Genomic DNA, 16,842 nt, shown 5'->3' on the forward strand with positions numbered 1-16,842 from the left:
TCATCCAACGGAGGTGTTAGAGGGTGTTCCCTATCACTTCCGAATCCATTCCATCATCGATTTCACCTTACGTTTCCGGAATCAGGCGAATCTAAAAAGAAATCCTCTGTTCTTCGGCGACTAGTGAATTCAAGTGATTCCGAGCTAATTAGGGCATTCCCAGTAGCTTAGGATTTCTTCTGAATGAGCTGTGAGTTCAAATCTTCATTGCTGAGTGCTCGAAGGGCGTTCCCAGAAGCAGATCAATGATACGGTAGAGAAGAGAGGTTTTGTTTCGGGATTTGGCTGTGGAATGCATTTGATTTGTTTTCTTTACTTTACATTACTTATATCTGCTCAGATCTTATGATCTGATTCTTAGCTTGCAATTCCGTTTTGGTTACTTAGCTTGCTATTTGATTTCTTTTGAATTTCTGCAATTTCAAACTCATGTTCAGCTACTTAAGGTGATAACAATTTATTCTGTTTTAATTTAGAAGTTCTGATTAACACAAGTTGTTTAGTGTTGGTTATTTAGTTAGCTAATCTTGTTCACTGCATTGTATCTATTGTTGCTGAGATTGAATGTAATTGTTGAATGCTTAACTTGTGAATTTGATTGTTAATTTCTGTTCAATGTTATTGTGAATGAGATTTCGAGTTTAATTTTTTGGATTAGATTGTAATTGTGAATTGGATGTTACTCCGGTACCTACAAGTTTGCTAGAACTTTTGAGTTTCCTTGTTACTGTGATTAATAATTGAAGATATGAAAATTGAATGATTTGATTTAATGGTGCATTAGAAACCGAACTTAATTGATGATAATTTGTTGAGATGAAATGGATCATGTTAAGAAGAGAATTACATTTCTTTGATTCCATTTTAAATTGTTTTAATGCACTTTTGAGAATTAAATGTATTGAAGTTAAAATGAGAATTGAAAGGAAATGCTAAAGGAACCTTGATGATGTAAGAATTCCATTTGAATCATTTCTAGAATTAACACACACTAATTAGCTATCCTTGGAAAAATACGACTTGAGACTCGTTACTACATCTCTTATTTAGTTTGGTTGAGTTCTCTATTTTTATTAATTTGGAGCACCTAGTGACATGTGAAAAAGGCTACTACCACCTGGCTAGGGTTGGCGGCGGCTAGGGTTGGTGGCATACGGAGGACAGCGATGGATGAGACCATAATAGTTGGAAATTTATTTTCATATTTATTGCCTTTATATGCTGTGTTTGTGTGCTTGTGTGCATGTGTGATGTGTGTGTATGTTAAACTTCCTCGATTTTAAATAACTAAGTAGGAGAAGAATTATTTAAATAAATTACATGGTCTCCATTATTGGTTTGTAAGTGATGCATACAAACTTGCGCGTTGGCTTTAAGTGTCTTCCTCCATATCGGATGAGTTTGTTTGCGGATTGCTAGATCAAACTTCCTTTATGGATGATTATAGGAAATTATTTAGGTTTGTGTGATCTTCTCCATCTGAAGGGGCACAATTCTAATTAATGGACTAAGTATCAAGTAATGGTATACACTTAGGCACATTTAATAGTATCATTCCCATCGGAGTCACTGCTATCATTTGTGTGACCGAAGACAAACAAACTATTAATTTTATTTGTCATAAAGTTAGGTTGACAAGATAATAAAATTAATGGGTAAAATCTCCTCATACAAATATTTGAATTAGTATACATCCACACTATCGTGGCATATGAAATTCACGGTGTTTTGAGGTGTTGTTGAATTTAAATTATATTGTTTGAGGAATCAATATCATTTTAAATTCTAAAGTTTTGATCAAATATTTTATTTTGTAATTCTCAGAATTTTAAAATGGCTTTCAATCCTTTTATTGTTATTTTAAAAGAAAACAAACTTATTGGTCCCAATTATATTGATTGAAAATGAAACTTGGACATTGTCTTAACTGCTGAAGGATACAAGTTCATACTTTTTGAGGTCTGTCCTAATGTGCCTGATAGTGATTCTAGTGAAGAGGAGATTGACAGACATAGGAAATGGGTCAAGGCAGATGAGATGGTGCGGTGTTAAGGCTTCTATGTCAAATGTGCTGCAACATCAGCATCAGGCCATGCCTACTGCCTATGACATGATGTACAATCTCAAAGAGCTCTTCAGAAACCAAAATCGGGTTGCCAGACAGGAGGCCATGAGAAACTTGATGACGACCACCATAACTGAGGGGACACCCGTGAGGGATCATATCCTCAAAATGATGGCTCACTTGAACGAGATACAAATCCTTAGAACTGAAATCGATGGGAAAACCCAGGTCGATATCATTCTCTAAACGCTATCCAAGAGTTTTGAGCAGTTACGCCTGAACTATAACATGAACAAAAGGACTTATTCATTGGCGGAACTTCTGACAGAACTCCAAGCAGCAGAAGGGATATTTCGTCAAAGTTCTCAAATTCACATTGCTGAAAATGTTTCTGCTTCTAAGCCGAAAGGTAGGAAGAAGAAAAAGAAACAAGTTGGTTCAGCAAAGAAAGTGATTCGACCTCAAGGGACTGGACCGCAAATAGGTGTGAAGAAGCCGAAGGGCAAGTGCTTCACATGCAAGCAGTATAAACATTGGAAGGTGGGTTGTCCTCGTAGAAAGGAGAACAATAAAGGTATATCTTATCCATTAGTTGTTGAAACATGTTTAGCGGTGTTATCTACCAGTACCGGGTGTGTAGATATGGGAGCCACTGATCATGTCTGCAATTCATTGCAGGGGTTCCAAGAAACTCGACAACTACATAAAGGGGAGATCATCATCTACATGGGCAATGCTACGAGAGTGGCGGCTGTTGTAGTAGGAGATGTTTATTTATCTTTTGATAGAAATAAAACAGTGATTTTGAGAAATTATCTTTACGTACCATGTTTTAGAAAGAACTTTATTTCAGTTTCTAAATTATTTATGGATGGATATTCTGTTTCTTTTGATGATAAAGAAGTTGTCAAGAAAAATAGGGTGGTTATCTGTTCTGGTACGTTGGTTGGCAATTTGTATACTCTTAATCTAATAACTCTCACAATGCAACTGTTGGTGCGGTTAGCACTAACGATTTAATCCAGGTTTTGATGAATGACAAATCAGGTTAAGTTAGTTTGTCGTTGTCTGACACTTTGATCAAGTGTGCAGGAGAAGTCCAGACAGGTCGACGGGCTGACCGGATGTCTGGCACGAAGCCCAGCTAGATCGACGGGCTGACCGGATAGCTGGCACGAAGTCCAAGCGGGTCGACGAGCTGACCAGACGCTTGGCGAGAAGTCCAGCTAGGTCAACGGGCTGACCGGATAGCTGGCGAGAAGTCCAGACGGGTCGAAGGGCTGACCGAACGTCTGGCAGGTAAGTGAGGTAAGTCACTGGAGGGGAGTGACTGTGAGGACGCGTTCCCGGGAAGGGAACATTAGGCGTCGATCCGGCTTAGATCCATTTCGGATATCTAAGTCGAGATCGTGACTAGATTCCGGTCTCGGAAAGACGGAATCTAAGTCATACTTTTTCATGTCAAACTCATGAACTGTGCTAACACTTTGTTTTGCAGGAAATTTATTATACTTGCCTCGGACTAACCTTGTCTTGCAGGAGAAGGACCTGTTCTGGAGAAAGGTGGTCCGGGCGCCCGGAGGGGATCCGGGCGCCCGGGAGGCAAGTTTTATCCCGATTGCGCGTCGCCACGTGGAGCTCACTGGTTGGACCTGCCACGTCTCACCAGGGCGCCTGGAATGGATCCGGGGCTCCTTGAGCTTCATATAAAAGAAGGGGCAAGGGTAGAGCTTCCATATGAACTGAGAATCCAAGATCTGCTGCTCTGTGCTCTTGCGACGCCACAAAAAGCTCTCCGACTCAGTGCTGGTTTTGTTTTAATTCTATTGTCGGTATTTTCTTTATCTGTCAATTCTTGTACTTAACTCTGTAATATTCGAATTGATAGTGATTGCCCAACGAAAGAACTCACGGAGTACGGGCCTTCGAGTAGGAGTCGTCACAGGCTTCGAACGAAGTAAAATCAACTGTGTTCATTTACTTTTCCGCTGCGTACTTTTACACTCGAGTTTTCGAATCGATATTCATCCCCCCCCTCTATCGAACGATCACGGTCTACAGCAACAAATGAAAATTAATAACACATCTTTTAATTCTAAATAAGAGAAAGCAACCTTCAAAAATGAACCAAACATATCTTTAGCATCTAAGGTTGGGTCATATTAACTTGAGTAGGATTTAAAGGTTAATAGCCGATGGACCTTTGGGTTCATTGGTAGTGGAAAACTTTCCGACCTGCGAGTCTTGCTTGGAAGGAAAAATGACCAAGAGACCTTTTAAGGCACAGGGGTATAGAACCAAAGATGTGTTGGAATTGGTTCATTTTGATTTGTGTGGACCTATGACTATCCAGGCAAGAGGTGGTTTTGAATATTTTGTCTCTTTTATAAATGACTATTCAAGATATGAGTACATTTACTTGATGCGCCGCAAGTCTAAGTGCTTTGATAAGTTCAAAAAGTATAAGGCTAATGTGGAGAAACGTCATGTTAAAAGTATCAAGACACTACGGTCTGATCGTGGTGGAGAGTACCTCTTAGGAGAGTTTAGGAATTACTTGTCAGAGGTCGGGATTCAATCCCAATTATCTGCGCCTGGTACACCCCAACAGAATGGTGTGGCGGAATGAAGGAATATGACTTTTATGGAAATGGTTAGATCAATGATAAGTTATTCAGAATTACCAAATTCGTTTTGGGGATATGCTCTGGAAACGGCGGCGTACATTCTGAACTTGGTACCTTCTAAGTCAGTACCCTCTACTCCCACAAATTGTAGAATGGGCATAAGCCTAGTTTCAAACACATTCGGATTTGGGGTAGTCCAGCACATATGCTGAAGGGAGATGCTGATAAACTAGAATCACGTACAGAAGTTCGCTTGTTTGTAGGTTATCCTAAAGGAACGAAAGGTGGTTTGTTTTATAGTCCTAAAGATCAAAGATCAGAAGGTCATTATTAGCACCAATGTCTGATTCTTAGAAGAGGACTATGTGATGAACCACAAGCCCAAGAGTAAAATTATTCTTGAGGAAATAAGAGAGGACACATCTAATTTAGTACCAATGGTACAAGATGAGATACCACAAGAAACTACAACACGTGTCACAAATGATGCACAATTACAGGTAGTGCCTCATCATAGTGGGAAGGTTGTCAGGCAACATGATAGATTCTTATTTTTGGGAGAGTCTTCGGATTTGATCCCTGGTGAACATGAACCTGATCCCTAGACATATGATGAAGCGCTCCAAGATAAAGATGCAGCATCTTTATCTTGTGCAATGAACCCTGAAATAGAATCTATATATTCTAATCAAGTCTGGGAGCTTGTAGAACCACCAAATGGTGTAAAAACCATTGGATGTAAATAAGTCTATAAAAGGAAAAAAGGGACAGACTGGAAGGTGAAAACCTTTAAAGCAAGTCTTGTTGTGAAGGAGTATACTCAGAAAGAGGGAATCGATTATGAGGAAACTTTTTTGCCGGTAGTCATGCTTAAGTCTATCCAGATTTTTTTATCTATTGTTGCTCATATGGATTATGAGGTTTGACAAATGGATGTCAAGATGGCTTTCCTTAACGGAAGTCTTGAAGAAAACATCTATATGAAGCAACCAGAGGGGCTCATTGCAAAGGGTAAAGAGTATCTAGTTTGTAAGCTTCGAGATCTTGGAACATCCGGTTTGATGAAGTAGTCCAGCTTTATGGATTCATTCAGTGTCCAGATGAGTCTTGTGTATATAAGAAAAGTGACGGAAACGTGGTGGTATTTCTTGTACTATACGTAGATAACATTCTGCTCATTGGCAACAATGTCAAAATGTTGTCAGACATAAGGGTATGGTTGTCCAAGCAGCTTGATATGAAGGACTTGGGAGAATGTGGACATATTCTTGGGATCAAAGTATTAAGGGATGGCAAGAAAAGGATGTTATGCTTATCCCAAGCTTCGTACATCGATACTATCCTAGCTCGTTTTAGCATGCAAAACTCTAAGAAAGGTTTTCTACCTTTTCGGCATAGAGTACCTTTATCTAAAGAAATGTCTCCTAAGACACCAAAGGAGATAGAGGAGATGAAGGCAGTTCCTTATGCTTCCGCTGTAAGAAGCCTAATGTATGCGATGCTATGTATGAGACCAGATATCTGTTTTGCCGTAGGCATGGTTAGCAAATATCAAAGTAACCCAGGACCGGGACATTGGACTGCCGTAAAGCATATATTAAAGTACCTGAGAAGGACTAGAAATTATATGTTGGTTTATCAGGCAGATGATTTGCTCCCTGTGGGTTACACGGATTCAGACTTCCAATCAGATAGGGACAGTAGTAAGTCAACCTCAAGGTATGTGTTTACTTTGGGAGGTAGAGTCATACATGGAGGAGCGTTAAGTAGAAAAGCGTTTCAAATTCCACTATGGAAGCTGAGTATGTGGCAGCCTCTGAGGCAGCCAAAGAAGCTGTATGGCTCAGAAACTTCTTGATGGACTTAGATGTGATTCCTAGTTTGCCCAAAATTAACACAATTTATTGTGATAATAGTAGTGCAGTAGCAAACTCGAAGGAACCACGAGCCCATAAGGCAAGTAAACACATTGAGCACAAGTACCACCTGATACGAGATATCGTAAAGTGAGGAGAAGTTGTTGTCGCCAAGATTGCATCAGTAGATAACTTGGAAGATCCTTTCACTAAGGCCCTTCCGGCAAGAGCTTTTGATGGGCATGTTGAGGGGATGAGAATCAGATGTATGACAGCATATATGGCATCATAGTCTTTTAGTATAAGTGGGAGATTGTTGGGATGTATACTATAAGCCTAGCTTTTGTATGATTATCTATTTTTGAGATATTTTGAAATGAGAATCACTTTGATTAAATGTCTGCATTTTATATTTATATATATGTCAATGCAGTTATCCATTTAATTTATATTGTAGATAACATGGTGTGTGGTGCCACACAAAAGATCATGTTATCGATTCCTTATAAATTATAAATAGTAGCTCACAACCAAGATAGATAGGGACAAACCATTGGAACGGTTGTAGTGTAATTTGGTATTAGTTTGTCTTGACTATAAAATTACACTAGTACACTATGTGTGTATTAAGCAGGATCATTTGAGGTTGTTCGATTTATACTGAATATATAAAAGAACAAAACCTCTATTATTATGGATGTGCGTACTCTTAATCCCGATATAATAACAAGCACATATACTTAGTATTTATTTATTTAACTTATCAATGGGTGAGATTTATTCGTTAAATCAATAGGCCCGATAAGTTGGGAGATAGTACCAATTATATGGTGTGTTGTTGATTATAAAGGGAAACTATGTCCTATTTATTTAGGTTGATGATGCCCCCTTGAGGAGCTCATAAGGAATATCATGTAAACCTTGCAGGTGGACTTAATCCGACATGATAATAAAGTTGAGTGGTACTACTCTTGGAGTCAGATGTTAATTAAGTAAGTTGTCAGTAACTCATTTAATTAATGAACATACGATATCTTAAACATAGGGAGATTAACACACTCATGATAAGTAGGAGCCCATATTGTAATATGGGATTGGTGCAGTAGTTCAATAATGACCCTTTAGTGGTATAGGTTATTATTGATGAACTTGAGTTCGGTGTTCGGGTCAAACACAGGAAGCTCAAGTCCATCTGGAGACCAAAACCAATTCCTCCTCTCGGTCCCTGTTCTAGCCTCTATAAAGCCTCGCATTCACTCGTTTTCGTTTTGCTTCCTACCCAAGAAAGGGGTTGGCCACATCCTTGCTTGGTGCCCAAGCAAGGGGCCGACCAAGCCTTGCTTGTTGCCCAAACATAGGGCGAGCCAAGCCTTGCTAGGTGCCCAAGCAAGGGGTCGGCAACAATAAAAGAAAAAAAAAGAAAAAAGAAAAAAAAAAAGGAGATTTTTTTTCTCAACATAATTCTAAAAAAATCTATTATTTTTTCTCCTTTTTTATCTAACGTCAAGGATTATAAAAGGAAAGGAGGTTGTGCCACAAAAAAAGAAGTGATAAGTTTTTCTCCACAACCAAAACCCTCTCCTTTTCTTTCCTCGAGGGTCGGCGCCCCAAATCCCTCCCTTTCTTCCCTCTAGGGTCGACGCCCCAAATCCCTCCCTTTCTTTCCTCTAGGGTCGACGCCCCATCTCCCCTTGGTGGCCGGGGCTTGGAGGAGAAGAAAAAGAAGAGAAGAAGCACCTAGGTGGCTGGTGGTTTAGAGGAAAAGAAGAAGAAGAAGGCGCCCCTTTTGCTTTGCATTCTTTGGTGGTAGGCGGCTTGGAAAGGAAGAAGAGGTTCAGGTGTTTTATCTTGGTAGATCGTCGTCCACACGACGTCCAAGAAGAGGAAAGGAATACAGCAGAAGATCAAGAGGTCTTTAGCTACGCAGAAAGGTACAACTAATTCTTTAATTTCGCTACGTAATTGGTTTTGTTTTCTTCGTGTCGATTTTGTATATCGATTTGAATACCAACACAAGAGGCTAGCGATCTTGTACTTCGATCAAGGTGTGCTTTGATCAAATAAGATCTTGCTTGATTGATCAAGCACATGTCTAATCGAGTATGTGGGTTGCTAGGAAAGGTTTTGTGCTCGTACAAAATTTTGTACAGGGGATTTACACAAAACGGAATTTTCGGCCCCAATAGACCTAGCCTTCTAGCCTCCTCCATCAGTCTTGCGTCCCTCGGATGTCTCCCCATCCTTCACGTCTTGCCTTCTGGAGCTTCCATCGACCTTGCCATTGTTGTCGGGTCTTCCTTTGTTAGGAGGTCGCACCTCCGGGACTTCGTCCATTGCCAAGTCACACTTGGACTTACATTGTCAAAACTATCTGCTTGGACTTACATCACCAAGACTCATCTTTGGACTTTCCTCCTTTTACCAAGATCATACTTGGATTTCCTTGTTGTACCTGTATCCTGTACACTCACAATGCATATCAAATACAATAATAAATCTAACTTAAATCTTTACCCAAATTTCAAAACCTAGGGTACTTAGCTTGCTTCAACATTCTCCTTGGTTCAAGCTATTATTCCTCGCCATTAATTTATTTCATTTTACTTTGACTTAAATTTTAGATTGGATTATATTGAGCTCATCTATAATACCTAAAATCTATTCATTTATCTACTTTTTAGTCAATTCACATTGAGTCAGTTACTTATCTAGAAGAAGAAGATTTCCATAAAATTAAATAGTATTTAAGATTTTAGTACACCATAATTAGATTGAACTATAATAACAATAATTTTTTATTCCACTAAGGGTGGAGGAGCTCGTCTCGTGCGCACACGTGACATGAACAAAAATAAATATAGCATTTTATATGGAAATATCTTATTTTAATATTCCAGAGACCAAATGCGCTTTTTAAATAAAATAAAATATAACAAAACACAGAAGACGTATTTTTAATAAATTTTTTAACGTGCGTTTTATAAAATTCACAAGAATAAAAAAATAACATGAGGACTACGTGAAATTGAAAGGATGATTTTTTTTTTTTTTTCGGGTGCCACTTTCCTTTGCTCTTTAATGCATGCCACACCATGCTATGTTTAATTTAAGTAAATTTAGGGTCTTATCAACAAAAATCCCTAATCTACCATAACTATGATATTGTATTAGGTCGGATGGGTCCATCATCCAACCGTTAAATGTCGAACGACGCTGCATGGTCGAGCAGGATGGGCGGGGAGCGCGCGGGAGGAAATGGCGGCGCCGTGGGCCACCGGCCGCCGCGGCGACGCTGGTGGAACCGCGAGATCCTTGTTATGTTAGAAGGTAAGCGAGCGGTAGAGGCGCGGGACAGGGATCCCTTTGTCGCCGTGCCGGCGGAGACGAAATGGGAGGCTGTGTCATCCTACTGCCGCCAAAAGGAGGTGTACCGGAGCTCAGAACAGTGTCGTAGGCGGTGGGGTACACTGATGAACGGTTACAGAAAGATACGGGCGTGGGAGACGAGGGACGGTGCGGCCGCTGGCAATTCCTACTGGACGATGGGAAGCCAAGAAAGGAAGGACCGGCGGCTGCCAGGGATATTCGAGGGCATGTTGTATCGCATTCTTGAGGCAGACGTGGAGTCTGACGGCAGGGTCGGTGATGTTGGAGAGAGGATGCAAGAAGACGAAGAGGAAGATAACGAGGATGGGGCGGAGGCGTCCTTCTCTAGCAATCAAGATGCAACAGAGAGTGGATCTTTCTCCTATGCCGATCAGGTGAATGTGATAAAGGACCTGCCGTCGCCAATTGCTGCCACGCCAATATCAAGTAATTACCTACATCTGGCTCGTATTTAAAGGCCTTTTTTTTTAAAAAAATAAAAAATAAAGATTTAATCTCTCATCAGGGCTGGAATTTCTGTGCTTGTTGAATTCGAAATGCTTTAGGTTTTTTCTTAAAATGTTTGTCAACTAGATTGTTCATAAACTGTTCCTGTGTTGCTTGCAGTGAGAAAATTTGAGCCATCTCAACAGGAGTTCGCTGATCCTGGTATGTCCTTTGATATCATTTAAGGCTCTGTTGTACTATCCTGGCATCTTGTTGATTAAAAGTTGTTGGTGAGTTGGGAGAAGTTAGGGAGGCAATTGTTGTGATGGAGGTAGAAAGAACTGGAAGCCAGAAAGGTTTACTAATTTGAGAAATACCAAAACATCAAAGAACTTAATTGCAACAGGAACTCTACTTTTAAGTGAGTAATTCTGACAAGGAAGCATGGTTCCTTACATAATGACGTATAACTCAAAATTGCCAACACGTGCTTATTGTAGGCTTTCCTACTCACGCCTACCACTCAATGAGTTAAAAGATCATTATATGCTGTTACCCAATTAATAATCTTTCCTAAGACTGATTATGCCACACAATTGTATGAATTTTAGTCATGGAAATGCTCTGGGAAAGATATCAGGCTGCACATTTGCCTTGCTTTCGATCTTATTGTTCTTGGCTTCTTGAATTACGATACTTGATATTGCAGTATGTTTAGTTTGCACTTTTGCTTGAAAGTTGGTTTTGTCATTGCATTTGCTTTTAGATTTTCCTTGTCCATTTTGCTCTCTTTCTTGTTGTAACCTTGTTTTGAACCAAATCAATGACTGGATCAGATTGTGGGGTGACTGAATCAGTAATGTCATCTGGAAAACCTAAGGAAAATAGAGATAGAGAAAATTTTAAAATACCCTTGAAATCCTAGAAAGGATAGTTGGTGTTGGTTGCAGAGGAACATGCTAGTAGTAAACTAGAAATATAAAGAAGATTGTCCAATATAGATTTGTGGAGGAGAGTAACCCAAACAAATGTTGCAGCAACAATGTAATCGCAACAACTAGTTACTGTGTTGTTGGAACTTAGAGATTGAAAAGGAGGAGACCATGGATGGTAACTAAGAATGTCACTATACGCCTGCACCAAATGCAAGCCAAGAAAAGGTGTCATAACATTTGCACAATACATTAGCACCAAGTTTTCTCAATGCATTGATTTTAAAAAATCAATGTTGTTAATGGTGTCAACATTCCTTTCTTCGTCAAAAATCTCTATATAAATCTCATTCGATGCGCAAAGAGTATGTAAGGGAAATATGCACGAGTCTTGTTCTATAAATTTCTCCTTTTTCTTTATTTGTGGATAAAGTTTGAAGTATGGTCTAAGAGGGTTTCATCTTTGTATGTTACTGGTGAAGCCATATTTGGGTTGTACCTTTGGAATCTAGGGCGCTGCTGCGCTGCTCTGCATACAAGGTCAATTTTATTTGATGCAATTTTATTAATATTCATTTTATTAGATCTAAAATGTATCTTCTTTTTATTGTTTGTTAAATCTTAGTAAAATACCTAAATTTTGACAACAGTAGTGTGCACTGGTATTTAATGCCACAATCACACAATAAAGATTACTACTAATCTAAAAACAAATTGTATTAAGCCTTGTGCATGACAAGTTGTGTGAGGCTATTGGCAGTGTACTTCTGTTTTCCACTTGATACACGGAAATTGTTTCTATATTCATATGTCACCAAGCCAATGTTTTTGCGGGATTAGGGAAACTTTAATAGAACTTATACAACTTATATTAATAACTTTAATCAACTCCTAGTTAGAGTAGGAATAATCTAAATAGACTTAATTAAATCCTAATAAAATTATCACATTAATTTATTAATTACCATATAGGAGTGCCTCCATCCAATATTTTTTTTAAAAAAATATTTTTATATATTTTTAATATTTATGTTAATTTTTTTTAATTAATATATTTTATATTTTAAAAAAAAAACTGAAATCATATTGACGCGGCATGATACGGTACGAAAACGGATCGTTCCAATCATAGATCGAAACTCTGATACGGCCCAAGATTTTAAACCAGGCTTTTATCAATCATTCTTTGGCTTTTGATGGATTAGCAATGTTACATTTTTCATAGTTATCTTGTCTGTCTTTCATGGATTTCACTAGAAAGTGTATACCTCTCTTCATCATCTTCTTCATAGGGACATGGTTGAAAAACAGAAATGTAGCGAAATTTATTTTGCATCTTCATTAAACTTAACATACCAAGCCTAAGTTGGAATTGTAGTCCAAGAAATTCTTTCAATCTGATAGGTTGTCTAGTTGCTCATATATTGTTACTAATTAGTAAGGATACAAAATCACTAATTTATTTTTTCTGGTATTTAACCTTCAATGTTAACAAAAACTCAAATGTACTGTCTTGAACTTCGAGATGGGGAAGGTTTTGCATTGGTGAGGGTTTCAACATGCTTTTGCTTTGTCTTAATCAAAACTCAATTCTACTTGGACTATGCTTTGATACTAGTAGCAACTTTGATGGAGCTAGGAGGAATTCTTGAAGAATTGAATCAAGGACTAATGTGGAAATATCAGATGACCAGGGACTATTTCAACTGTGCTCTACTTAATGACTTTATGTCGGACTTATTGCTCACACAAGGAAGGATGACAGGGTTTCCTATTATTTTGGGAGGAAGAGGAAGGTGCAGGGGTTACCAAGGAGGGGCAATGCTGGTCGTGCGCAATGATTTTTTTTAGCACTGAGTGATGATGGGACAACTTCAGCGGAGCATGGATGTGGGCAAGGTTGCTCATAGGTTGAGCATGAGATGTCCCTAGGCATCAGGGGGGAGGGGAGCAGGTGAAGCACAACCAGGAAGTGGGGCACCAAGAGCTTACTTGTGGCTCGCAAGAGAAAAGAGGTAGACAAGATGCTAAGGTTCTTGGGTGAAGGGGCTTATGCAAGATCAGAAAAGATATGGAGAGGGGATGGTCTCAACTCCAGTTCCACTATATTAAGTTGAAACAAGTCCAATTCAACTCCAATTTGAACTCAAGTAAACTAAGATCAAGCTGTAGATGTTCCATCCATTACATGCTTATCTAACCCCCAAAGCAAGCTCAAATAGGAACCAAATAACACTAAATCAGCATCTAATCACTGTGGTTAAGCAGTAAAACCTCTAAATGTATGTAACAATGCAGTTAAGATGGTTGTGTTTACTTTCATAACCTTGTGATGGCATGAAGCTCCTCATTTGTGAAACAGAAACCACACATCCCACTCAACTGTTCTCTTTGTATTACCAATTGTAAAAAGCCAACTTCACATCCATTTAATTCTTTGTTTTCACAACCCTACATAGTACATTATGATTCACTGAAAAAGTAGTAATCTATGGCTCTGCAATAAAGAGTAAATGAGTCAGGAACTAACGATATGGTTGAATTTTGGATCTCAGGAATTACAAAGGATGAGCAGCCAACTAATGATTCTGAAAATAAATCACCACAGCAAGGAAGAAAGCGTCATCGAACTTCACAAGATGAAGTAATAAACAACAATCCTTACAGGAAACTAATTGAAGTCTTAGAGAGGAACAACACGGTGATTATGGCACAACTTGAAGCTCAAAAGCTTAACATTCAGCTGGACAGAGATCAAAGGAGGGAACAAGCTGACAGACTACTCACCATCCTTGACAAAGTTGCTGATGTTCTCGGAAAATTTGCAGATAAGCTGTAAATAACTGATACAAGGATGTGGGAAGGATTCAATGGTTGGCAAAGCTAAAGAATCACATAATCCCTAGTTTTACTGCATTGTTAAGGAGCAATACATTTTCTCAGAGAACCTTTTGTTTTACTCAATCATGGTTAACACGAAATAACATTCTTTTGTTAGTATTAATTCTCTGAGCTGACAAAGATAGGCTGATGAAGTAAATCAACAATGGCTTCCTGTGTCAACATATTTGGTTCATTCATTATTTAAATTGTTAACTTTGCTTATTTCAACTTGATTCACATGTTAACCGATTAAATTTATTATTACTTTTTAAATGTAGTATTTTGGTTTCTAAAAAGGGAATCTTGGTGTAATAATATAATTGTTGCTGTATGATTTGAAAGTCATGGATTCAAATCGTGAAAATAATCTTTTGAACAAATGGATACAATATGTCGTAAATAATAAGCATAGAATCAGGGATGCCTTATGAAAATACATAGTTAAATTAGTCAACCTTCTTCCACTTGTGTCCTGGCAGAGAAACAATTTCTTGTATACGGAGTCAAATACATGTAGTGATAGGAGAACAATAAAAATACTTGCATAACTATAAAAAATTTAGACACGTCGTGCATCCACATCAATTTTTCTATTATTATATCTAAAATTTAGAATAAATAACTCACTTTATTAAATCTAGACAATTATTTTTCACTACATATTACATCAACTACCCTAAAATTTTCATCATCCTTAATTTTGATTATTATATTCTCTTTCTTCTATTTTTTTTTATTATTATATTTATGGAATAAGTGAAAGGAGAGAGATTGAAAAGAATGAGTGGAAGGAGAGAGATTAAAAAGAAATATTATTTTATTTTTAAGGTAGATGTTTCATTCCCTAAATTTAGGAAATCACTATTCATCAAATCTAAATTTAAGAAATGGATAGGGTAGTTGATGCAAAAGTTTTTTAGCTACCATATCCAAAATTTAGGGTAAAATCTTTGGATAGAGTTGTTGGATCGTGAAAGTCGATAGGGGGGTGAATATCGATTTAAAACTTTTATCGAGAGATTACGTAGCGGAAAATGTATAAGCGAAAAGAGATAACAACGCACACAGTTCGATTTACTTGGTTCGGAGCCTGTGTCGACTCCTACTCCAAGGCCGGCACACAAGGGTGTTTTCGATGGGCAATTCACTAGCAATTCGTAAATTATTACAAACTAAGTACAATTGCTTTAAAATAAAAGTATACCAACGAGAACAGGGAATTAAAAGAAGAGCGTCGTTAGAAGAGCGTCGCAGCGTCGGAAGAGCGTCGCAGCATCGCAGGAGCACAGGAGAGTAGTTCTTGAGTTTGTTGGTGCAGTTAGCACTAATGGTTTAACCCAGGTTTTGATGAATGATAAAATAGGTTAAGTTAGTTTTGTTGTTAATCTAACACTCTGACCGAGTGTGCAGGCGAAGTTCAGACAAGTCGACGGGCTGACCGGATGTCTGGTACGAAGCCTAGCTAGGTCGACGAGCCGACCGGATAGTTGGCACGAAGTCCAAATGGGTTGAAGGGCTGACCGGACATTTGGCATGAAGTCCAGCTATGTCGACGGGCTGACCGGATAGCTGGCACGAAGTCCAGATTGGTCGAAGGGCTGACCAGACATCTGGCAAGTAAGTAAAGGTAAGTCACTGGAGGGGAATGACTGTGAGGGCACGTTCCCGGGAAGGGAACTTAGGCGTCGATCCAACTTAGATCCATTTCGAAAATCTAAGTTGAGATCGTGACTAGATTCCGATCTCGAAAAAACGGAATCTAAGTCATACTCTTTATGTTAAAATTATAAACTATGCTAATACTTTATTTTATAGGATATATATTATATATTTGCCTCGGACTAACCTTGTCTTGCAAGAGAAGGAGTTTCTGGAGAAAGGTGGTCCGGGCGCCCGGAGGAAAATTTTATCCTGATCGCGGCGTCGACACGCGGAGCTCGCTGGTTGGGCCTACTACGTCACACGAGGTCGCCTGGAAGGGATCCGGGGCGCCCCGAGCCTCTTATATAAGGAGGGTCAAAGGCGGAGCTAAAAAAAACAACTCAGAATTGACAATCTGCTTCCTCGTGCTCCTGCGACGCTGTCGACAAGCTTTCCTTTTCTGTTCTAATTTTTTTTATTGTCGGTAATTTTCTTTATTAGCAATCTTGTACTAAATTTGTAATCTATATTCGAATTGCTAGTGGATTGCCCAACGAAAGTACTCAATGAGTACGAGCCTTAGAGTAGGAGTCAACACAGACTCCGAACCAAGTAAAAAGATTCTGTGTTAGCGTTGCATTTACTTTTTCGCTGTGCTCACTCTTTTCGAAAGATTTCGATATTCACCCCCCCCTCTATCGACTTTCACGATCCAACAAGTGGTATCAGAGCCGGTACCGCTCTGATTTGGTGCAACCACCAATCAGACAAGGGGGTGATCTGTTTTAAAAAAATTTTCTTTCGAATTTCAGTTTTTCGTATAATTCCAAATTGGTATTATTACCTTTTTGGAAATTTCTTTCCGTTGTAATTAAATCTAAATTGGTACAACACCAATTTAGTTTTTTTTATTTCTTCCCACACTACTAATCCAAGATCAAATCTTGGAACCACTCTTGTTTGTTCTCCTGTGTGCAGATTAAAATGTCACAGCTTGAGGGCTTCAGCACAATGAGACCTCTCCT

The 16,842-nt window shown here is 38.7% G+C and overlaps 1 protein-coding gene across 2 annotated transcripts; it reads left to right on the plus strand.

Annotated features, from left to right (window-relative positions):
- Positions 1 to 9,716: 9,716 nt before the first annotated feature.
- LOC121967177 (trihelix transcription factor ASR3-like) lies at positions 9,717 to 14,364 on the plus strand. Of its 2 annotated transcripts, XM_042517245.1 has the most exons (4): positions 9,717 to 10,361; positions 10,542 to 10,583; positions 11,776 to 11,833; positions 13,849 to 14,364. In XM_042517245.1, exons 1-4 carry the CDS (start codon positions 9,749 to 9,751, stop codon positions 13,862 to 13,864), a joined length of 729 nt encoding a protein of 242 aa, XP_042373179.1. In that variant the 5' UTR covers positions 9,717 to 9,748; the 3' UTR covers positions 13,865 to 14,364. The 2 variants fall into 2 exon arrangements, with proteins under 2 accessions (XP_042373179.1, XP_042373178.1); XM_042517244.1 differs by lacking the exon at positions 11,776 to 11,833 and having other exon boundaries at positions 9,723 to 10,361.
- The last annotated feature ends 2,478 nt before the right edge of the window (positions 14,365 to 16,842 follow it).

This window comes from Zingiber officinale, chromosome 3B (assembly GCF_018446385.1).
Source record: "Zingiber officinale cultivar Zhangliang chromosome 3B, Zo_v1.1, whole genome shotgun sequence".
Taxonomy (NCBI): domain Eukaryota; kingdom Viridiplantae; phylum Streptophyta; class Magnoliopsida; order Zingiberales; family Zingiberaceae; genus Zingiber; species Zingiber officinale.